Source organism: Bombina bombina, chromosome 1 (genome assembly GCF_027579735.1).
Source record: "Bombina bombina isolate aBomBom1 chromosome 1, aBomBom1.pri, whole genome shotgun sequence".
Lineage (NCBI taxonomy): Eukaryota > Metazoa > Chordata > Amphibia > Anura > Bombinatoridae > Bombina > Bombina bombina.
This window is the reverse complement of record NC_069499.1, coordinates 230,895,126-230,920,260: the sequence shown is the minus strand read 5'-3', so window position 1 is coordinate 230,920,260 and position 25,135 is coordinate 230,895,126. Positions and strand designations below refer to the sequence as shown.

The 25,135-nt window shown below is 42.2% G+C and overlaps 1 protein-coding gene across 1 annotated transcript in view; it reads left to right on the top strand.

Annotated features, from left to right (window-relative positions):
* The window catches only part of PACS2 (phosphofurin acidic cluster sorting protein 2), a 657,507-nt gene that overhangs the window by 321,695 nt on the left and 310,677 nt on the right, over positions 1–25,135 (top strand). Inside the window, exons 4-5 of the mRNA XM_053711716.1 lie at positions 10,048–10,173; positions 18,786–18,948. Of these exons, the coding sequence (XP_053567691.1) occupies positions 10,048–10,173; positions 18,786–18,948 (289 nt within the window). The remainder of the gene's footprint in view (positions 1–10,047; positions 10,174–18,785; positions 18,949–25,135) is intronic.

The following is a 25,135-nucleotide window of genomic DNA, read 5'->3' as shown; positions in this document are numbered from 1 at the left end:
ACGCTTAAACTGGCTAATGCGTTTGTTTCGGATGCCGTAGTGCATTTAACCAAACTTACGGCTAAAAATTCCGGATTCGCCATACAGGCGCGCAGGGCGCTATGGCTTAAATCCTGGTCAGCGGATGTAACTTCCAAGTCTAAACTACTTAACATTCCTTTCAAAGGGCAGACCTTATTCGGGCCCGGCTTGAAGGAAATTATTGCTGACATTACGGGAGGTAAGGGCCACACCCTTCCTCAGGACAGGGCCAAATCAAAGGCCAAACAGTCTAATTTTCGTGCCTTTCGTAACTTCAAGGCAGGAGCAGCATCAACTTCCTCCGCTCCAAAACAGGAAGGAACTACTGCTCGTTACAGGCAGGGTTGGAAAGGCAACCAGTCATGGAACAAGGGCAAGCAGGCCAGAAAGCCTACTTCCGCCCCTAAGACAGCATGAAGACAGGGCCCCCTCTCCGGAGACGGATCTAGTGGGGGGCAGACTTTCTCTCTTCGCCCAGGCCTGGGCAAGAGATGTACAGGATCCCTGGACGTTGGAGATTATATCTCAGGGATACCTTCTGGATTTCAAAACTTCTCCTCAACAAGGGAGGTTTCATCTGTCAAGGTTATCAACAAACCTAGTAAAGAAAGAGGCATTTCTACAATGTGTACAAGACCTCTTAGTGATGGGAGTGATCCACCCAGTTCCGCGAACGGAACGAGGACAAGGGTTTTACTCAAATCTATTTGTGGTTCCCAAAAAAGAGGGAACCTTCAGACCAATCTTAGACTTAAAAATCTTAAACAAATTCCTAAGGGTTCCGTCGTTCAAGATGGAAACCACTCGGACCATCCTGCCCATGATCCAAGAGGGCCAATATATGACCACAGTGGACTTAAAGGATGCCTACCTTCACATACCGATTCACAAAGATCATTATCGGTACCTAAGATTTGCCTTTCTAGACAGGCATTACCAGTTTGTAGCTCTTCCCTTCGGGTTAGCTACGGCCCCGAGAATTTTTACAAAGGTTCTGGGCTCACTTCTGGCAGTACTAAGACGACGAGGCATAGCGGTGTCTCCGTACCTAGACGACATTCTGATTCAAGTGTCAAGTTTTCAAAATGCAAAGTCTCATACAGAGGTAGTTCTAGCATTTCTGAGGTTGCATGGGTGGAAAGTGAACGTGGAAAAGAGTTCTCTGTTACCGCTCACAAGGGTTCCTTTTCTAGGGACTCTTATAGATTCTGTAGAGATGAAGATTTACCTGACGGAGTCCAGGTTATCAAAGATTCTCAATGCTTGCCGTGCCCTTCACTCCATTCCAAGCCCATCAGTAGCTCAGTGCATGGAAGTAATCGGCTTAATGGTCGCGGCAATGGACATAGTGCCATTTGCTCGCCTGCATCTCAGACCGCTGCAACTATGCATGCTAAGTCAGTGAAACGGGGATTACTCAGATCTGTCCCCTTTGCTAAATCTGGACCAGGAGACCAGAGATTCTCTTCTCTGGTGGTTGTCATGGTTTCATCTGTCCGAAGGAATGACCTTTCGCAGACCAGATTGGACGATTGTAACAGCAGATGCCAGCCTTCTAGGCTGGGGAGCAGTCTGGAACTCCCTGAAGGCTCAGGGATCGTGGACTCAGGAGGAGAAACTCCTACCAATCAACATTCTAGAATTAAGAGCAATATTCAATGCTCTTCTAGCTTGGCCTCAGTTAGCAACACTGAGGTTCATCAGGTTTCAGTCGGACAACATCACGACTGTGGCTTACATCAATCATCAAGGGGGAACCAGGAGTTCCCTAGTGATGTTGGAAGTCTCGAAGATAATTCGCTGGGCAGAGTCACACTCTTGCCACCTGTCAGCGATCTACATCCCAGGTGTGGAGAACTGGGAAGCGGATTTTCTAAGTCGCCAGACTTTTCATCCGGGGGAGTGGGAACTACACCCGGAGGTATTTGCTCAACTGATTCGTCGTTGGGGCAAACCGGATCTGGATCTTATGGCATCTCGCCAGAACGCCAAGCTTCCTCGTTACGGATCCAGGTCCAGGGACCCAGGAGCGGTGCTGGTAGATGCACTTGCAGCCCCTTGGGTTTTCAACATAGCTTATGTGTTTCCACCTTTTCCGTTGCTACCTCGACTGATTGCCAGGATCAAACAGGAGAGAGCATCGGCGATTCTGATAGCGCCTGCGTGGCCACGCAGGACCTGGAATGCAGACCTAGTGGACATGTCGTCCTGTCCACCATGGTCTCTACCTCTGAGGCAGGACCTTCTAATTCAGGGTCCTTTCAACCATCCAAACCTAATTTCTCTGAGGCTGACTGCTTGGAGATTGAACGCTTAATTCTATCAAAGCGTGGGTTTTCGGATTCGGTTATTGATACATTGATACAGGCTCGGAAACCTGTTACCAGAAAGATTTACCATAAGATATGGCGTAAATATTTATATTGGTGTGAATCCAAGAGTTACTCATGGAGTAAGGTTAGGATTCCTAGGATATTGTCTTTTCTACAAGAGGGTTTAGAAAAGGGCTTATCCGCTAGTTCACTAAAGGGAAAGATTTCTGCTCTGTCTATTCTTTTACACAAGCGTCTGGCTGACAATCCAGACGTCCAGGCTTTTTGTCAGGCTTTGGCTAGAATTAAACCTGTATTTAAAACTGTTGCTCCTCCTTGGAGCTTAAACTTGGTTCTTAAAGTTCTGCAGGGTGTTCCGTTTGAACCCCTTCATTCCATTGATATTAAACTTTTATGTTGGAAAGTTCTGTTTTTGATGGCTATTTTCTCGGCTCGAAGAGTCTCTGAGTTATCTGCCTTACATTGTGATTCCCCTTATCTGATCTTTCATTCAGACAAGGTAGTCCTGCGTACTAAACCTGGGTTTTTACCTAAGGTTGTTTCTAACAGGAATATCAATCAAGAGATTGTTGTTCCATCATTATGTCCTAATCCTTCTTCAAAGAAGGAACGTCTTTTACATAATCTAGACGTAGTCCGTGCCCTGAAGTTTTACTTACAGGCAACTAAAGATTTTCGGCAAACTTCTTCTCTGTTTGTCGTTTACTCTGGACAGAGGAGAGGTCAAAAGGCTTCGGCTACCTCTCTTTTTGGCTTCGTAGCATAATACGTTTAGCCTATGAGACTGCTGGACAGCAGCCTCCTGAACGAATTACAGCTCATTCCACTAGAGCTGTGGCTTCCACCTGGGCCTTTAAGAATGAGGCCTCTGTTGAACAGATTTGCAAGGCTGCAACTTGGTCTTCACTTCATACTTTTTCCAAATTTTACAAATTTGACACTTTTGCTTCTTCGGAGGCTGTTTTTGGGAGAAAGGTTCTACAGGCAGTGGTTCCTTCTGTTTAATGTTCCTGCCTTGTTCCTCCCATCATCCGTGTACTTTAGCTTTGGTATTGGTATCCCATAAGTAATGGATGACCCGTGGACTGAACACACTTAACAAGAGAAAACATAATTTATGCTTACCTGATAAATTTATTTCTCTTGTAGTGTGTTCAGTCCACGGCCCGCCCTGTCTTTTTGAGGCAGGTTCTAAATTCTAAATTATAACTCCAGTCACCACTGCACCCTATATTTTCTCCTTTCTCGTCTTGTTTCGGTCGAATGACTGGATATGACATGTGAGGGGAGGAGCTATATAGCAGCTCTGCTTGGGTGATCCTCTTGCAACTTCCTGTTGGGAAGGAGAATATATCCCATAAGTAATGGATGACCCGTGGACTGAACACACTACAAGAGAAATAAATTTATCAGGTAAGCATAAATTATGTTTTTCAGCGGAATTGGCTGTCTTTATTTTAATCCCTCCCTCTCTAGTGACTCTTGCGTGGAGTTCCACATCTTGGTTATTTGCTATCCCATACGTCACTAGCTCATGGACTCTTGCCAATTACATGAAAGATAACATAATTTATGTAAGAATTTACCTGATAAATTAATTTCTTTCATATTGGCAAGAGTCCATGAGGCCCACCCTTTTTATGGTGGTTATGATTTTTTTGTATAAAGCACAATTATTCCAATTCCTTGTTGATGCTTTCGCTCCTTTCTTATCACCCCACTTCTTGGCTATTCGTTAAACTGAATTGTGGGTGTGGTGGGGGGTGTATTTATAGGCATTTTGAGGTTTGGGAAACTTTGCCCCTCGTGGTAGGAATGTATATCCCATACGTCACTAGCTCATGGACTCTTGCCATTATGAAAGAAATTAATTTATCAGGTAAATTCTTACATAAATTATGTTTTTTGCAGCCTCCGGCGCGGAGCGCCGTCCCTCCAGGAAGCGGGATTCCCTGCAGTCGCTGTCGCACTTAAGGGAGCTACTTGAGATAGGTGGAATAAACTCTGTGCAATAAAGTCTGTAAACTCATCCAATAGTTTCCCGGGTGCTTCGCCCTGCTGATAGTAGCTCTTATATAGCCAAACTTTTAATTTTGTTAGCCTCAAAAGTAGTTAAATTAGTATTTCCACAGCGGAGCTACTTAGAAACACTTCTACTCTATATGGCGGTTTGCTCCGCCCTCCTAGAACCTTAATTTTGGTTTTAAGACTTTTGCATGTTGCTTTCTTTGAGCCTATGCTCTATTTGGATATTCAGCTTTTGTCTTGGAAGTTTTTTCTTTCTTTTAACAATTCCTGCTGTTAGAAGAATTTCTATTTTGTCTGCTCTTTTTTGTGGGCCGCCTTATCTGGCTTGTCATCATAAGGCGGTTTTGAGAGTTAAGTTATTTTTCTTATTTTAAGTGTTGACTTTAAACAATTTTAGACAATCTTCTATTTTGTTAGTTTTTTTATTTCTGGTTTTACAAGGGGTCAGATGTCAACAGCTGTTTTGTTGGCTTCCTTATTTAAGGTTTTAGTTTGATAGCTTTTTTTTTTTGGAGGTGGATTAGCCTCCTAAATATCTTCTGCCCATTCTGCTAGGTCAGTAGCTTTCCTTCTTAATATGAGGAGAGTCCACGGCATCATTCCTTACTGTTGGGAAATACTCATCTCCTATTGCACATGCAGCTTCCCGTAGCACTCCTAATCCTCCATCTGGAGGGTCTCTTTTACCTCCAGACTTTACTGAGCAATTACAAACGACAGGGTCTGCGGCCTTTAGTGCTTTAACTCGCCCTGCTAAGCGCAAGCGAAAATATTGCTATCTTTCCCAGGGGTCATCTACTAGCTTATTGGATTTATCTGATACAAGTTATCCGATGATGAAGGTGCCTCTGACACTTCAGATTGTGCACTTTCTGGGTCGTAATCTGCTGCCTCTAGGCCTCCAGCTACAGAGGAACCAGACTTTAGATTTAGGATTGAGCATTTACGCTTTCTGTTGGAGGAAGTTTTGGCTACATTAGAGGTTCCATAGCCCAAATTGCCTGAGGAACCTTTGATTCCTAAATTAGATAAGGTCTACGAGGATAGGGTTGTACCACAAACTTTCCCGGTTCCCGTAAAGATGGCAAACATTATTAAGAATGGTTGGCAAAGAATTGGTTCTTCATTTTCCCCGTCTTCCTTTAAAAAATTGTTCCCGGTCCCGGACTCTCAATTGGAGTTGTGGGGCTCCATTCCTAAGATGGATGACGCTATCTCCACGTTTGCTTAGTGCACTACTATCCCGCTTGAGGATAGTTTGTCTTTTAAAGAGCCCATGGATAAGAAAATAGAAACTCTGTTAAGAAAGATATTTGTTTCAGTCGGCAGTGGCTGTTGCTGCGGTTGCTGGAGCGGCTACCTACTGGTGCGACTCCTTATCTGAGTTGATCAAGGTGGAGGGTCTCCTCAACATGATCCATGAAAGAAGGCCTTAAGGGTGGCTAACTCTTATTTGTGATGCAAATTATTTACCTGAATGTCAAGGCTTCAGGTTTTTCTGTTCAAGTCCGTAAGGCACTCTGGCTGAAGTCCTGGTCTGCGAACATGACTTTGAAGTCAAGAGTTCTTTCCCTCCCATTTAAGGGAAAAATTCTATTTGGTCAAGGCCTGGACTCGATTATCTCCAGTTACTGGAGGCAAAGGTGCCTTTTTACCGCAGGATAAGAAGAACAAACCTAAAGGACAAGGTCCTTATTTTAGTTCATTTTTGTTCTGATAAATGTCAGCAGCCCTCCGCAAAGCCCGAGCAATCCAAGGGGACTTGAAAGCCGGCTCAGTCCTGGAATGAATCCAAGCAGAACAAGAAGGGGTATGAAGGGGTGGCCCCCGATCCGGCTCTGGATCACGTAGGGGTGCAGACTGTCGCTCTTTTTGGACGCTTGGTTTGGGGACGTACAAGACCCGTGGGTCATCGCTCATGGATACAGGATAGGTTTCAAGTCTCATCCACCCAGGTTTGACAAGAGGAATCTTCCCCTATCTTCAAGGCCAGAAAAGAGAGAAGCCTTTCTGGGGGTTTGTGAGGGATCTCTCCCTCCCTTTGAGTCATTGTCCCATTACTTCTTACAGAAAGAGGTCTGGGATACTATTCAAACACTTTTGTGGTCCCAAAGAAGGAGGGAACTTTCCACCCGATTCTGGACCTAAAGTGCTTAAATTCCTATCTGTCACATCATTCAAGATCGAGACTATAAGGTCCATTCTTCCCTTAGTTCAGGAAGGACAGTTCATGACCACGATAGATCTGAAGAATCCTTACCTTCATGTTCCAATACACAAGAAACACTTCAAGTTCCTAAGATTTTCATTCCTGGATTAGCACTTCCAGTTTATTGCACTTCTGTTTGGTCTAGCTACTGCTCCAAGAGTTTTTATGAAGGTTCTAGGGGCTCTGCTTGCAGTGGCCAGAACCAGAGGTATAGCAGTAGCGCCATACTTGGACAACATTCTGGTTCAAGCACCATCCTGTCGACTGGCAGAGGACCATTCAAAAGCCCTTCTATCTCTTCTTCTATCTCATAGATGGAAGATAAACTTAGAATAGAGTTATCTCATTCCCAGTACCAGGGTGGAATTCCTAGGTACTATAATAGACTCCATATCCATGAGGATCTTTCTTACAGACCAGAGACGTTACAAGCCAACTTCCGCTTGTCTTGCCCTTTAGACTTCCTTAAGGCCCTCTGGGGCTCGGAGTATGGAGGTGATTGGTCTCATGGTGTCCAGCATGGACAACATTCCTTTTGCCAGATTCCATCTCAGACCACTTCAGCTGTGCATGCTGAGACAGTGGAACGGCGATCATTCGGATCTGTCTCAACAGATTTCTCTGGACAACCGGTCGAGAGAATCGCTCTCCTGGTGGCTCTGTCCAGATCACCTGGCCCAAGGGACATCCTTCTTGAGACCATCCTGGGAGATTGTGACTACGGACGCAAGTCTTTCAGGATGGGGAGCTGTTGGGGGTTCCAGGAAGGCACAGGGCATGTGGACTCAAGAGGAATCCCTCCTCCCAATCAACATTTTGGAACTTTAAGTGATCTTCAATGTTCTGAAGGCTTGGCCTCTTCTGGGTTCATCCCAGTTTATCAGATTCCAATCAGACAACATAACCTTGGTGGCTTACATCAACCATCAGGGGGGAACAAGGAGCTCCCTAGCAATGAGGGAAGTATCTCGGATTCTGGAGTGGACGGAGGCCCACAACTGCTCGCTGTCAACGATCCACATTCCGGGTGTGGACAACTTGGAAGCGGATTTCCACAGCAGACGATGCTTTCCCCCGGGGGAAATGGTCTCTCCATCCCAAGGTATTTGCGGATATTTGAAACAAATGGGGGACACCGGAGATAGATCTCATGGCATCCTGGCTCAGATGCATTAGCAGTGCCTTGGAGGTTCAATCGAATTTTAAATCTTTCCACCGTTACCACTTCTCCCTCATGTAGTGGCCCGCATCAAGCAGGAGTAGGCATCAGTGATACTGATTGCTCCATCGTGACTGTGAACAATGTGGTTCACGGATCTGGTGGGGATGTCCTCATCTCCTCTGTGGAAGTTACCTTGTCGCAGGGATCTGCCGGAACAGGGTCCTTTTGTTCATCAAAATCTAGATTCTCTAAGGCTGACTGCGTGGAGATTGAACGCCTAGTTTTAGCCAAAAGAGGTTTTTCTGAGAGGGTTATTCACACTCTCATTCAGGCTCGTAAGGCTGTTACTCGTCACATCTATCATAAGGTGTGAAGAGCTTACTTATTCTGGTGTGAAGAGCATGGTTTCGCCTGGCATAAGGTCAAGGCTGCCAGGATTCTTTTCTTTCTCCAGGAGGGTCTGGAGAAGGGCCTTTCTGCCAGTTCCCCGAGGGGACAGATTTCGGTCCTGTCTGTTTTGCTGCACAAGAGGCTCGCTGAGCTCCCTGACGTGCAATCCTTCATCAAGGCTCTGATCAGGATCAGACCTGTGTTAAGATCTAACGCTCAACCTTGGAGTTTGAATCTTGTTCTTAAATTTTTGCAATGGGCTCCGTGTGAGCCTATGCATTCGGTTGACATTAAGTTGTTGTCCTGGAAGGTTCTTTTTCTATTGACTATTGTGTCGGCACGCAGAGTTTCTGAAATGGCTGCCTTTCAATGTGAGCCTCCTTATCTGGTGTTCCACACTGATAAAGCTGTTTTACGTACCCGCTTGGGTTTTCTTCCTAAGGTGGTGTCTGATCGTAACATCAATCAGGAGATTGTGGTTCGTTCCTTATGTCCTATTCCTTCTTCGAAGGAACGTTTTACTTCATAATCTGGATGTGGTTCGAGCTTTGAAGTTTTATCGTCAAGCTACGAAGGATTTTAGACACTTCTTCCTTGTTTGTTATCTACTCTGGCAAGCTTAAGGGTTTGAAGGCCTCTTCAACTTCCTTGTCTTTTTGGTTGAGGAGTGTTATTCGCTTAGCTTACGAGTCAGTGGGACTTAGACTTCCTCAGAGGATTACGGCTCATTCCACTAGAGCTTCCTCTTGGGCCTTTAAGAACGAGGCCTCTATGGATCAGATTTTTAAGGCGGCTACCTGGTCCTCCTTACATACTTTTTCAAAGTTCTACAAATTTGACGTTTTTGCTTCAGCGGAAGCAGCTTTTGGGAGAGAGGTTTTTGCAGGCTGTGGTGCCCTCAGATTAGGGTCCACCTTTCTTTTACCCCTCCTGTTATCATGCAGTATCCTCTAGAGCTTGGGTATAGTTTTCCCAACAGTAAGGAATGATGCCGTGGACTCTCCTCATATTAAGAAGGAAAACATAAATTATACTTATCTGATGATAATTTAATTTCCTTTTGTATGAGGAGAGTCCACGGCCCCCGCACGTATACTCCGATGAGCGGACGAAAATTTGTTTTTTCTCTTCCGGCACTATTTATACCCTAATATTTCTCCTACTGTTCCTTGTTCCCTTGGCAGAATGACTGGGATATGAGGGAAGTAGGGGGAGTATTTAAGTCTTTGGCTGGGGTGTCTTTGCCTCCTCCTGGTGGCCATGTTCAGTATTTACCAACAGTAAGGAATGATGCCGTGGACGCTCCTCATACAGAAGGAAATTAAGTTATCATGTAAGCATAATTTGTTTTTTCCTGGTCATTTTAGAATGGGACCAGATCAGTGTGTCTAGCAGGCAGCTTATCTGCTTTACAAGCTGAAAACTGCATGCTTGAGCACAGTTATGTGTGCTGGTTCTTCTTTACTTATCTTTTTCAGATTCTTCCTTTTTATGTTTTTGCTTTTTCTAAATTGGCTTTTAGTAGAAAAGTCCTAAAAGCAGTAGATTCTGGACATTAGATATCTAAAAATATTTTTAAAAAGGCAGTTTTGCCCACCCTCATTACTCCATACCTGCCGATATTTTGCTAGATTTTAATTATATTTTATTCTTGTCCTTTCCTACCTTTTGTTCATCTCTTTGCTTGGGTATACATCAGACTGGTTTACCAGTAGGATGGGAGGGTTTTTAAGGGTTCTTGGAGTTTTGGGAATCTTTGCCTCCCCCTAGTGGCCAGGAGTGGAATTCACAGGGGTAATGGCTTGGAGACTCTCCCCAGCATGAAATAAATTAATTTATCGTGTAAGCATAATTTTATCTATTTTTTGCAATTCAAATAGTTTTTTTCTATCATTTTTCTACAGTATCCCCATTTTTTGAAAAGAGAAGGGAATAAACTCCAAATCATGTTGCAGAGAAGAAAAAGGTATAAAAACAGAACAATTCTTGGATACAAGACGCTGGCTGTCGGCTGTATCAATATGGCTGAAGTAAGTAATAATTTGTGAAATTCGCTTATCGTTTTATTGTGTATAATGTACATGTCTTTGTACACACATGTATAGGGGGCACTGAGGTTAAGAGGGGATGAAAGTAAAAAATCCTCTGAATTTTAAATATATGAAAAAATAATTATGCTCTGTAATATAGTTTTCTCTTACTCTTGTAGAACAGTGGCCCGTACCCCAGGTGTGGGTGTAGCTCTCTGTGTGCCATATCTTTTCCTTGTTAAATCAGTTTAGAGTCTACCTCTTTATTATGTGCAAAGCAAGTGAGCTCCTGCTCAGCTTATCATACTTTAAACACTTCACCTGAAGCAAACATTTGATATGAATCGGTACACTGATTGCTGCTGCATACATCCCGCCCTCCCTGTTGTTTCTCAGAGACTCCACCCTCTTAACCTTGCAGGTGGTTCCACTGAGCATTTCTCAACTAAAGATGACTCTTAAAGGGCACTCCTAAAGTAACCTCTACAGATACGCGATGCTACTGGCAGGCAGGGTGGAATAAATTATTGTCTAACTTTATGCATTGTCTTCTGTTATCAGCTTGCTCTCACAATGTTCCAATCCTATTGTAAATACACCCATATTGTTTAGATCAGATAGGGGCTAGCTGGCTATTGTTGGTTATACACATACGCCTCTTGTCATTGGCTCACAAGATGTGTTCAGCTTGCTCCCAATAGTGCTTTGGACTTTAACAACTGTATACCTTTTATGTTTTTAGATGTTGAAAGTGCTACTCTGTGTTCTACATAGAACATTTGGTGTTAGGAAGTAGCCTGGTGGGAGCAGTGTAATCTGTTGCTATATTATAACCTTTTCTATTATTTATAAATGGTACTAGAGCTATTCAAAGCACAAAACAAGATACATTTATTTAAAGGGACATGAAACCCAAATTTTTTCTTTCACGATTTAGAAAGAGCATACAATTATAAACAACTTTCTAATTTACTTCTATTATCTATTTTGCTTCATTCTCTTGATATTTTTTGCTGAAAAACATATCTAGATATGCTTAGTAGCTGCTGATTGGTAGCTGCACATAGATGTCTCCTGTGATTGGTTCACCTTGTGCATTGCTATTTCTTCATTAAAGTATATCTAAAGAATGAAGCAAATTAGGTAATAGAAGTAAATTGGAATGTTGTTTAAAATTGCATTCTCTACCTTAATCATAAAAGAAAATGTTTGGGTATAGTGTCCCTTTAATGATAATTTGTGTAACAAACACAGAAAAATCTCCTTTTCTCCAACATAGGTGTGTCCGGTCCACGGCGTCATCCTTACTTGTGGGATATTCTCTTCCCCAACAGGAAATGGCAAAGAGCCCAGCAAAGCTGGTCACATGATCCCTCCTAGGCTCCGCCTACCCCAGTCATTCTCTTTGCCGTTGTACAGGCAACATCTCCACGGAGATGGCTTAGAGTTTTTTTGTGTTTAACTGTAGTTTTTATTATTCAATCAAGAGTTTGTTATTTTAAAATAGTGCTGGTATGTACTATTTACTCAGAAACAGAAAAGAGATGAAGATTTCTGTTTGTATGAGGAAAATGATTTTAGCAACCGTTACTAAAATCCATGGCTGTTCCACACAGGACTGTTGAGAGAAATTAACTTCAGTTGGGGGAACAGTGAGCAGTCTCTTGCTGCTTGAGGTATGACACATTCTAACAAGACGATGTAATGCTGGAAGCTGTCATTTTCCCTATGGGATCCGGTAAGCCATGTTTATTAAGATTGTAAATAAGGGCTTCACAAGGGCTTATTAAGACTGTAGACTTTTTCTGGGCTAAATCGATTCATTATTAACACATATTTAGCCTTGAGGAATCATTTAATCTGGGTATTTTGATAAGTTTATATCGGCAGGCACTTTTTTAGACACCTTTCTCTTTAGGGGCTTTCCCAAATCATAGGCAGAGCCTCATTTTCGCGCCGGTGTTGCGCACTTGTTTTTGAGAGGCATGACATGCAGTCGCATGTGTGAGGAGCTCTGATACATAGAAAAGACTTTCTGAAGGCGTCATTTGGTATCGTATTCCCCTTTGGGCTTGGTTGGGTCTCAGCAAAGCAGACACCAGGGACTGTAAAGGGGTTAAAGTTAAGAACGGCTCCGGTTCCGTTATTTTAAGGGTTAAAGCTTCCAAATTTGGGGTGCAATACTTTTAAGGCTTTAAGACACTGTGGTGAAATTTTGGTGAATTTTTAACAATTCCTTCATATTTTTTCGCAATTGCAGTAATAAAGTGTGTTCAGTTTAAAATTTAAAGTGACAGTAACGGTTTTATTTTAAAACGTTTTTTGTACTTTGTTATCAAGTTTATGCCTGTTTAACATGTCTGAACTACCAGATAGACTGTGTTCTGAATGTGGGGAAGCCAGAGTTCCTTCTCATTTAAATAAATGTGATTTATGTGACAATGACAATGATGCCCAAGATGATTCCTCAAGTGAGGGGAGTAAGCATGGTACTGCATCATTCCCTCCTTCGTCTACACTAGTCTTGCCCACTCAGGAGGCCCCTAGTACATCTAGCGCGCCAATACTCCTTACTATGCAACAATTAACGGCTGTAATGGATAATTCTGTCAAAAACATTTTAGCCAAAATGCACACTTATCAGCGTAAGCGCGACTGCTCTGTTTTAGATACTGAAGAGCATGACGACGCTGATAATAATGGTTCTGAAGGGCCCCTAAACCAGTCTGATGGGGCCAGGGAGGTTTTGTCTGAGGGAGAAATTACTGATTCAGGGAACATTTCTCAACAAGCTGAACCTGATGTGATTACGTTTAAATTTAAGTTGGAACATCTCCGCATTCTGCTTAAGGAGGTATTATCCACTCTGGATGATTGTGACAAGTTGGTCATCCCAGAGAAACTATGTAAAATGGACAAGTTCCTAGAGGTCCCGGGGCTCCCAGAAGCTTTTCCTATACCCAAGCGGGTGGCGGACATTGTAAATAAAGAATGGGAAAGGCCCGGTATTCCTTTCGTCCCTCCCCCCATATTTAAAAAATTGTTTCCTATGGTCGACCCCAGAAAGGACTTATGGCAGACAGTCCCCAAGGTCGAGGGAGCGGTTTCCACTTTAAACAAACGCACCACTATACCCATAGAAGATAGTTGTGCTTTCAAAGATCCTATGGATAAAAAATTAGAAGGTTTACTTAAAAAGATGTTTGTTCAGCAGGGTTACCTTCTGCAACCAATTTCATGCATTGTCCCTGTCGCTACAGCCGCGTGTTTCTGGTTCGATGAGCTGGTAAAGGCGGTCGATAGTGATTCTCCTCCTTATGAGGAGATTATGGACAGAATCAATGCTCTCAAATTGGCTAATTCTTTCACCCTAGACGCCACTTTGCAATTGGCTAGGTTAGCGGCTAAGAATTCTGGGTTTGCTATTGTGGCGCGCAGAGCGCTTTGGTTGAAATCTTGGTCAGCTGATGCGTCTTCCAAGAACAAGCTACTTAACATTCCTTTCAAGGGGAAAACGCTGTTTGGCCCTGACTTGAAAGAGATTATCTCTGATATCACTGGGGGTAAGGGCCATGCCCTTCCTCAGGATCGGCCTTTCAAGGCCAAAAATAAACCTAATTTTCGTCCCTTTCGTAGAAACGGACCAGCCCAAAGTGCTACGTCCTCTAAGCAAGAGGGTAATACTTCTCAAGCCAAGCCAGCTTGGAGACCAATGCAAGGCTGGAACAAGGGAAAGCAGGCCAAGAAACCTGCCACTGCTACCAAGACAGCATGAAATGTTGGCCCCCGATCCGGGACCGGATCTGGTGGGGGGCAGACTCTCTCTCTTTGCTCGGGCTTGGGCAAGAGATGTTCTGGATCCTTGGGCGCTAGAAATAGTCTCCGAAGGTTATCTTCTGGAATTCAAGGGGCTTCCCCCAAGGGGGAGGTTCCACAGGTCTCAGTTGTCTTCAGACCACATAAAAAGACAGGCATTCTTACGTTGTGTAGAAGACCTGTTACAAATGGGAGTGATTCATCCTGTTCCATTAGGAGAACAAGGGATGGGGTTCTACTCCAATCTGTTCATAGTTCCCAAAAAAGAGGGAACGTTCAGACCAATCTTAGATCTCAAGATCTTAAACAAGTTTCTCAAGGTTCCATCGTTCAAAATGGAAACCATTCGAACAATTCTTCCTTCCATCCAGGAAGGTCAATTCATGACCACGGTGGATTTAAAGGATGCATATCTACATATTCCTATCCACAAGGAACATCATCGGTTCCTAAGGTTCGCATTCCTGGACAAGCATTACCAGTTCGTGGCGCTTCCTTTCGGATTAGCCACTGCTCCAAGGATTTTCACAAAGGTACTAGGGTCCCTTCTAGCTGTGCTAAGACCAAGGGGCATTGCTGTAGTACCTTACTTGGACGACATTCTGATTCAAGCGTCGTCCCTTCCTCAAGCAAAGGCTCACACGGACATTGTCCTGGCCTTTCTCAGATCTCACGGATGGAAAGTGAACGTGGAAAAGAGTTCTCTATCTCCGTCAACAAGGGTTCCCTTCTTGGGGACAATAATAGACTCCTTAGAAATGAGGATTTTTCTGACAGAGGCCAGAAAAACAAAACTTCTAGACTCTTGTCGGATACTTCATTCCGTTCCTCTTCCTTCCATAGCGCAGTGCATGGAAGTGATAGGTTTGATGGTAGCGGCAATGGACATAGTTCCTTTTGCGCGCATTCATCTAAGACCATTACAACTGTGCATGCTCAGTCAGTGGAATGGGGACTATACAAACTTGTCTCCGAGGATACAAGTAAATCAGAGGACCAGAGACTCACTCCGTTGGTGGCTGTCCCTGGACAACCTGTCACAAGGGATGACCTTCCGCAGACCAGAGTGGGTCATTGTCACGACCGACGCCAGTCTGATGGGCTGGGGCGCGGTCTGGGGATCCCTGAAAGCTCAGGGTCTTTGGTCTCGGGAAGAATCTCTTCTACCGATAAATATTCTGGAACTGAGAGCGATATTCAATGCTCTCAAGGCTTGGCCTCAGCTAGCGAGGGCCAAGTTCATACGGTTTCAATCAGACAACATGACAACTGTTGCGTACATCAACCATCAGGGGGGAACAAGGAGTTCCCTGGCGATGGAAGAAGTGACCAAAATCATTCTATGGGCGGAGTCTCACTCCTGCCACCTGTCTGCTATCCACATCCCAGGAGTGGAAAATTGGGAAGCGGATTTTCTGAGTCGTCAGACATTGCATCCGGGGGAGTGGGAACTCCATCCGGAAATCTTTGCCCAAGTCACTCAACTGTGGGGCATTCCAGACATGGATCTGATGGCCTCTCGTCAGAACTTCAAGGTTCCTTGCTACGGGTCCAGATCCAGGGATCCCAAGGCGGCTCTAGTGGATGCACTAGTAGCACCTTGGACCTTCAAACTAGCTTATGTATTCCCGCCGTTTCCTCTCATCCCCAGGCTGGTAGCCAGGATCAATCAGGAAAGGGCGTCGGTGATCTTGATAGCTCCTGCGTGGCCACGCAGGACTTGGTATGCAGATCTGGTGAATATGTCATCGGCTCCACCATGGAAGCTACCTTTGAGACGAGACCTTCTTGTTCAAGGTCCGTTCGAACATCCGAATCTGGTCTCACTCCAGCTGACTGCTTGGAGATTGAACGCTTGATCTTATCGAAGCGAGGGTTCTCAGATTCTGTTATCGATACTCTTGTTCAGGCCAGAAAGCCTGTAACTAGAAAGATTTACCACAAAATTTGGAAAAAATATATCTGTTGGTGTGAATCTAAAGGATTCCCTTGGGACAAGGTTAAGATTCCTAAGATTCTATCCTTCCTTCAAGAAGGATTGGAAAAAGGATTATCTGCAAGTTCCCTGAAGGGACAGATTTCTGCCTTGTCTGTGTTACTTCATAAAAAGCTGGCAGCTGTGCCAGATGTTCAAGCCTTTGTTCAGGCTCTGGTTAGAATCAAGCCTGTTTACAAACCTTTGACTCCTCCTTGGAGTCTCAACTTAGTTCTTTCAGTTCTTCAGGGGGTTCCGTTTGAACCCTTACATTCCGTTGATATTAAGTTATTATCTTGGAAAGTTTTGTTTTTAGTCGCAATTTCTTCTGCTAGAAGAGTTTCAGAATTATCTGCTCTGCAGTGTTCTCCTCCTTATCTGGTGTTCCATGCAGATAAGGTGGTTTTACGTACTAAACCTGGTTTTCTTCCAGAAGTTGTTTCTAACAAAAACATTAACCAGGAGATTATCGTACCTTCTCTGTGTCCGAAACCAGTTTCGAAGAAGGAACGTTTGTTGCACAATTTGGATGTTGTTCGCGCTCTAAAATTCTATTTAGATGCTACAAAGGATTTTAGACAAACATCTTCCTTGTTTGTTGTTTATTCCGGTAAAAGGAGAGGTCAAAAAGCAACTTCTACCTCTCTCTCTTTTTGGATTAAAAGCATCATCAGATTGGCTTACGAGACTGCCGGTCGGCAGCCTCCCGAAAGAATCACAGCTCATTCCACTAGGGCTGTGGCTTCCACATGGGCCTTCAAGAACGAGGCTTCTGTTGATCAGATATGTAGGGCAGCGACTTGGTCTTCACTGCACACTTTTACCAAATTTTACAAGTTTGATACTTTTGCTTCTTCTGAGGCTATTTTTGGGAGAAAGGTTTTGCAAGCCGTGGTGCCTTCCATCTAGGTGACCTGATTTGCTCCCTCCCATCATCCGTGTCCTAAAGCTTTGGTATTGGTTCCCACAAGTAAGGATGACGCCGTGGACCGGACACACCTATGTTGGAGAAAACAGAATTTATGTTTACCTGATAAATTACTTTCTCCAACGGTGTGTCCGGTCCACGGCCCGCCCTGGTTTTTTCATCAGGTCTGATAATTTATTTTCTTTAACTACAGTCACCACGGTTTCATATGGTTTCTCCTATGCAAATATTCCTCCTTAACGTCGGTCGAATGACTGGGGTAGGCGGAGCCTAGGAGGGATCATGTGACCAGCTTTGCTGGGCTCTTTGCCATTTCCTGTTGGGGAAGAGAATATCCCACAAGTAAGGATGACGCCGTGGACCGGACACACCGTTGGAGAAAGTAATTTATCAGGTAAACATAAATTCTGTTTTCTCTTTTTTTTTCTCTCTTTTTCTCTCTCTCTTTTTCTCTCTCTCTTTTTCTCTCTCTTTTTTTTTTCTCTCTTTTTTCTCGCTCTTTTTTTTCTCGCTCTTTTTTTTTCTCTCTTTTTTCTCGCTCTTTTTTTTCTCGCTCTTTTTTTTCTCGCTCTTTTTTTTCTCGCTCTTTTTTTTCTCGCTCTTTTTTTTCTCGCTCTTTTTTTTCTCGCTCTTTTTTTTCTCGCTCTTTTTTTTCTCGCTCTTTTTTTTCTCGCTCTTTTTTTTCTCGCTCTTTTTTTTCTCGCTCTTTTTTTTCTCGCTCTTTTTTTTCTCGCTCTTTTTCTCTCTCTATATATATCCTGTTTTTGCTCATTGAAAAAACACACCCTATTTAAATGGACGGAGCTTGTAGAAAGAGCAGATGTCCTTATATTAACTATTTCTCTATACACAAAGGTTGATACTTAGGGCCTGATTCTCAGAAACTTGCCAGCATAGAGAGAAATCTTCAGCTTATTTTATGGAGTATTATTAAAATTAGGTAAAAATTAGGGTCTCTCTTTTAACATAAATCATAATAGTCAACTCCACTTAATGATATGCAAAATTCAAACTATTATAAATGGACATTTTAGCATCTACCACGTCCACTCCCCATTGGGTTACTGTTGAATTTTGTTTAAATTGCTTTTATTTCAGTGTAGGTGGTGTTTATTTAATAATCACAATGATTAATTTCTAATTGACAATGGTTTACAAATAGCTCCTTTTACCTTTTATTTGAATTCATTCCAGTAGGTAAAATGGATAATTGGGAACACATTAAAGGGGAGAAAAATCTACAGTACAATAGTTACTTAAATGTTAGCCAGGTGGTCTGTGAAATCAGCTGGGTGGTATATTTAAAGGGACATTGTACAATAGATTGTTCTTTGCATAAATGTTTTGTAGATTACCCATTTATATAGCCCATCAGGGAGTGTTTGTAATAATGTATAGTTTTGCTTAATTTTTAAATAAGATTGTGCTGATTTTCAGACTCCTAACCAAGCCCCAAAGTTGTAGATGTATACTGATGTCTATAGACTCCTGGTTGTGTAATGGGTCTTTTTCATATGCAGGGAGTGGGGGGGGGGTGTCTGCTCTTTTTGCTTACCCATCCCATTTCACTGGGTGTCCTAGCCTAACCTCATCAACAGTACTACACTGGAAGCTTCTAAGTATGTTTTTAAAAGGTTTAATGCTGCATTTTTATATCCGTATCTGTTCATATTCTTCTTTATAGTAGTGTCTATTACATGCAGTTATTTGAAAATTGGTGTTTACTTCCCCTTTAAGCCTCTTGTAAGAGTTACTACTAGAAAGTTAACATTTATCCACAAACATGTGGCAGCTATTTGCTGTTAATTAAAAAAAAAAGTATTATAGAAGTATACAAATATTTTTTTTTATAAATTGTTTATGAATAAATAACATGGTACCATTAAATTGCAGGTCATGCAGCACCCTACAGAAGGAAGCCAAATCCTGAGTCTCTTTAGTAATATGAAGGAAGCCTCTGCAAAAATGGCAGAGATTTGGATTTTTTCCTTGTCCAGCCAGCCAATAGACCATGAGGACAGTGCCATGCATACCAGCCAGAAGATAAAATCCACAGGTATCTTGTGTTCTGTACTAGAACAGTCAGACTACTTTCTTGTTTTCAGTCAGCCTGACCTTCATTTCTGTATTTTTTCCTTCTTTTATATTACTTGAGAATAGCTATATTTATATTTCTATATTATATATTGGAAGATACTTTCAAGGTTATGTGACCTTGTGTTTTAGAAATTTCAATGCTACATTAAACATAATAATTATTTCAAATAATGGTGATTAATCTACAAATCATCACATGTGGAAAACATTCCCTGTCCATCAGGAGGAGACATAACTCCTACATTGCAGAGCTTTGTTCCACCCTCTCTCTGAGCTTTTCCTGACATTCTCACAAGAGTGACAAGGCTAAAGCTACTGCTTTAGCAGCCTTGCTTAAGGTCTTAATCAGAAAGGCCTATTTGGTGGTGGGTAAGTCATCTCCTAACCCTATTTTCTTCTTAAATGGAAAGAGTTGACAGCTGCATTCATTACTTTTGGGAAATAAGAACCTGGCCACCAGGAGGAGGCAAAGACACCCCAACCAAAGGCTTAAGTACTCCTCCCACTCCCCTCATCCCCCAGTTATTCTTTGACTTTCGTCCCAGGAGTTTGGCAGAGAAGTGTCAGAATTTCTTTCTTTCATGTAATTGGCAAGAGTCCATGAGCTAGTGACGTTTGGGATATACATTCCTACCAGGAGGGGCAAAGTTTCCCAAACCTCAAAATGCCTATAAATACACCCCTCACCACACCCACAATTCAGTTTTACAAACTTTGCCTCCTATGGAGGTGGTGAAGTAAGTTTGTGCTAGATTTCTACATTGATATGCGCTTCTCAGCATGCTGAAGCCCGGTTCCTCTCAGAGTGCAGTGAATGACAGAGGGATGTGAAGGGAGTATTACCTATTGAATGCAATGGTCATCCTAAATGGGATCTATTTCATAGGTTCTCTGTTATCGGTCGTAGAGATTCATCTCCTACCTCCCTTTTCAGATCGATGATATACTCTTATATACCATTACCTCTGCTGATTCTCATTTCAGTACTGGTTTGACTATCTACTTTATTTAGATGAGTGTCTTTTGGTAAGTATGTTTTCCTTTATTAAGACTCTCTCAGCTATGGTTTGGCACTTTAAATGTAAAGTTCTAAATATAATGTTTGTACTTATATTTGCCATGATTCAGGTTTATCAGTATATTTCCTTTTTGCAGACTGTCAGTTTCATTTTGGGAAATGCACATATAATAAAAAAAAAAAAATAATTCTCTTACCTGATATTTTCAAATTGACTTTCTTCTAAATTGCGGGCTGTTAGGCTCGCGGGTGCGCAAAATGCTATAATTTATTGCGTCATTCTTAGCGCAAGACTTTTTTGGCGCGAGAATTAAGTTTGTTGATATATTTTCGTAATTTCTGGCGTCTTAGTTGGCGCCGAGAATTTTCACGTAGTTGCATCATCTATGGCGCTCGTGTTTGTTGCAGACGTTTTTGGCGCCAAAAATATTTTTGTCAGTTGTGGGCGTCATACTTGGCGCTAGACTTTTGACATTATTTAAGTCTTCATGTATTTTTGCTTCTGGTTTCCAGAGGCTTATTCTGTTTGCATTTTGATGAGGATCTATCTGGTTCAGAAGATTCTGCCTCAGATATTGACACTGACAAATCTTCATACTTATTTAAAATGGAGTATATTCGTTCCTTATTGAAAGAGGTGTTGATTGCATTAGATATGGAGGAGACTAGTCCTCTTGATATTAAAATTAGTAAACGTTTAAATTCAGTTTTTAAACCTCATGTAGTTATTCCAGAGGTTTTTCCAGTTCCTGATGCTATTTCAGATGTAATTTCTAGGGAATGGAATAGACTGGATACCTCTTTTACTCCTCCTTCAAGGTTTAAGAAGCTGTATCCTTTGCCGTCTGATAGATTGGAGTTTTGGGAAAAGATCCCCAAAGTTGATGGGGCCATCTCTACTCTTGCTAAACGTACTACTATTCCTACGGCAGATAGTACATCTTTTAAAGATCCTTTAGATAGGAAACTTGAATCTTATCTAAGAAAGGCTTATTTATGTTCAGGTCATCTTCTTAGGCCTGCTATTTATTTGGCTGATGTTGCAGCTGCTTCAACTTTTTGGTTGGAAACCCTAGCGCAACAAGTATCAGATCATAATGTGTATAGCATTGTTAAGTTAATTCAACATGCTAATAATTTCATTTGTGATGCCATTTTTGATATCATCAGAATTGATGTCAGATATATGTCTTTAGCTATATTAGCTTGAAGAGCTTTATGGCTTAAATCTTGGAATGCTGATATGACTTCTAAATCAACGTTGCTATCTCTCTCTTTCCAAGGTAATAAATTATTTGGTTCTCAGTTGGATTCAATTATTTCAACTGTCACTGAGCTTTTTTGCCTCAGGATAAAAAAATCTAAGGGTAAATTTAAAGCTGCCAATCGTTTTCGTTCCTTTCGACAAAATAAGGAACAGAAACCTGATCCTTCCCCTAAGGGAACGGTTTCCAATTGGAAGCCTTCTTCAGTCTGGAATAAATCCAAGCCATTTAAAAGATCTAAATCGGCCACCAAGTCCGCATGAAGGTGCGGCCCTCATTCCAGCTCAGCTGGTAGGGGGCAGACTAAAATTCTTCAAGGATGTTTGGATCAATTCAATCCAAAATCGTATTCAGAACATTGTTTCTCAAGGGTACAGAATAGGTTTCAAAGTAAGACCGCCTGTGAGAAGTTTCTTTCTCTCACGCATTCCAGTGAACCCAGAAAAGGCTCAGGCTTTCCTGAAGTGTGTTTCAGACCTAGAGGTATCTGGGGTAATTGTGCCAGTTCCTGTTCAGGAACGGGGTCTGAGGTTTTTATTCAAATCTGTTCATTGTCCCAAAGAAGGAGAATTCTTTCAGACCAGTTCTGGATCTAAATATTTTGAACCGTTATGTGAGAATACCAACATTCAAAATGGTGACTATAAGGACTATTCTGCCTTTTGTTCAGCAAGGGCATTATATGTCCACAATAGACTTACAGGATGCATATATTCCGATTCATCCAGATCACCATCAGTTCCTGAGATTCTCTTTTCTAGACAAGCATTACCAATTTGTTGCTCTTCCTTTTGGCCTAGCGATAGCTCCAAGGATCTTTTCAAAGGTTCTCGGTGCCCTACTCTCTGTAATCAGAGAGTGGGGTATTGCGGTGTTTCCTTATTTGGACGATATCTTGGTACTTGCTCAGTCTTTACATTCTGCAGAATCTCACACAAATCAACTAGTGTTGTTTCTTCAAAGACATGGTTGGAGGATCAATTTACCAAAATGTTTCTTGATTCCTCAGACAAGGGTAACCTTTTTAGGATTCCAAATAGATTCAGTATCCATGACTTTGTCTCTAACAGACAAAAGACGTCTGAAATTGGTTTCAGCTTGTCGGAACCTTCAGTCTCAGTCATTCCCTTCAGTAGCTATGTGCATGGAGGTTTTAGGTCTCATGACTGCAGCATCGGACGCAATCCCTTTTGCTCGTTTTCACATGAGACCTCTTCAGCTTTGTATGCTGAATCAATGGTGCAGGGATTATACAAGGATATCACAATTAATATCCTTAAATCCCAATGTTTGACTATCTCTGACTTGGTGGTTAGATCACCATCGTTTAGTTCAAGGGGCCTCTTTTGTTCTTCCAACCTGGACTGTGATCACAACAGATGCGAGTCTTTCAGGTTGGGGAGCTGTCTGGGGATCTCTTACAGCGCAGGAGGTTTGGAAATCTCAAGAGGCGAGATTACCAATCAATATTTTGGAACTCCGTGCGATTCTCAGAGCTCTTCAGTTTTGGCCTCTTCTGAAGAGAGAACCGTTTATTTGTTTTCAGACAGACAATGTCACAACCGTGGCGTATGTCAATCTTCAAGGTGGGACTCACAGTCCTCAAGCTATGAAAGAAGTATCTCGGATACTTGCTTGGGCGGAATCCAGCTCCTGTCTAATTTCTGCGGTCCATATCCCAGGTAAAGACAATTGGGAAGCGGATTATCTCAGTTGCCAGACTTTACATCCGGGAGAGTGGTCTCTTCACCCAGATGTGTTTTTTCAGATTGTTCAGATGTGGGGGCTTCCAGAAATAGATCTGATGGCTTCTCATCTAAACAGGAAACTTCCCAGGTATCTGTCCAGGGATCCTCAGGCGGAAGCAGTGGATGCGTTGACACTTCCTTGGAGTTATCAACCTGCTTATATTTTTCCGCCTCTAGTTCTTCTTCCAAGAGTGATTTCCAGCATGGCCACACAGGTTTTGGTATGCGGATCTTGTTCGGATGTCCAGTTGCCAACCTTGGCCACTTCCGTTAAGGCCAGACCTAATATCTCCAGGCCCATTTTTCCATCAGGATCTCAAATCATTAAATTTGGAGATATGGAGATTGAACGCTTAGTCATAGAGGTTTCTCTGACTCAGTGATTAATACTATGTTGCAGGCTCATAAATCAGTGTCTAGAAAGATGTATTATCGAGTTTGGAAGACTTGCATTTCATGGTGTTCTCATAAATTCTTTTGGCATTCTTTTAGAATTCCTAGAATTTTACAGTTTCTTCAGGATGGTTTAGATAAGGGTTTGTCTGCAAGTTCCTTGAAAGGACAAATTTCTGCTCTTTCTGTTCTGTTTCACAGAAAAATTGCTAATCTTCCTGATATTCATTGTTTTGTACAGGCTTTGGTTCGTATTAAGCCTGTCATTAAATCAGTCTCTCCTCCTTGGAGTCTTAATTTGGTTTTGAAAGCTTTACAGGCTCCTCCGTTCGAGCCTATGCATTCTCTGGACATTAAATTACTTTCTTGGAAAGTATTGTTCCTTTTGGCCATCTCTTCTGCTCGAAGAGTTTCTGAATTATCTGCTCTTTCTTGTGAATCTCCTTTTCTGATTTTTTTTTTTTCAGGATAAGTGGGTCTTGCAGACTTCATTTACATTTTTACCTAAGGTTGTGAATTCCAACAACATTAGTAGAGAAATTGTTGTCCCTTCATTGTGTCCTAATCCTAAGAATTCTCTGGAGAGATATTTACATTCTTTGGATGTGGTAAGAGCTTTGAAATATTATGTTGAAGCTTCTAAAGATTTCTGAAAGACTTCTAGTCTATTTGTTATCTTTTCTGGTTCTAGGAAAGGTCTGAAGGCTTCTGCCATTTCTTTGGCATCTTGGTTAAAGCTTTTGATTCATCATGCTTATTTGGAGTCGGGTAAATCCCCGCCTCAGAGGATTACGGCTCATTCTACTTGGTCAGTTTCTACTTCCTGGGCTTTTAGGAATGAAACTTCTGTTGATCAGATTTGCCAAGTAGTAACTTGGTCTTCTTTGCATACTTTTACTAAATTCTACTATTTTGATGTTTTTTCTTCTTCAGAAGCAGTTTTTGTTTGAAAAGTACTTTAGGCAGCTGTTTCAGTTTGATTCTTCTGCTTATAATTTCAGTTTTTTTCATTATAAGATTAAAACTTTTGATTTGGGTTGTGGATTAATTTTTCAGCGGAATTGGCTGTCTTTATTTTTATCCCTCCCTCTCTAGTGACTCTTGCGTGGAGTGCCACATCTTGGGTATTTGCTATCCCAAACGTCACTAGCTCATGGACTCTTGCCAATTACATGAAAGAAAACATAATTTATGTAAGAATTTACCTGATAAATTCATTTCTTTCATATTGGCAAGAGTCCATGAGACCCACCCTTTTTATGGTGGTTATGATTTTTTTTCTATAAAGCACAATTATTCCAATTCCTTGTTGATGCTTTCGCTCCTTTCTCATCACCCCACTTCTTGGCTATTCGTTAAACTGAATTGTGGGTGTGGTGGGGGGTGTATTTATAGGCATTTTGAAGTTTGGGAAACTTTGCCCCTCCTGGTAGGAATGTATATCCCAAACATCACTAGCTCATGGACTCTTGCCAATATGAAAGAAATGAAATTATGGTTTTGTCTCTTATGGAGGGTACTACTCTTCGGCAGGGGACTGGAGTTTTAAGTAGTCCTGTCAGTCTCTCAGTGAGGGCTTGGATGAAAGTTAGAGTTCGGAGATGCAGGAAGAGTCTTTCTGTGAAACCATCCCGACTCATGTTAACAGCTCCTCAAGCAATCGGTGTTGTCTAACTTCGCTCCGCTGCCTGCTTTCTTCTCTCAAGTCCATGGTGTAAGTGA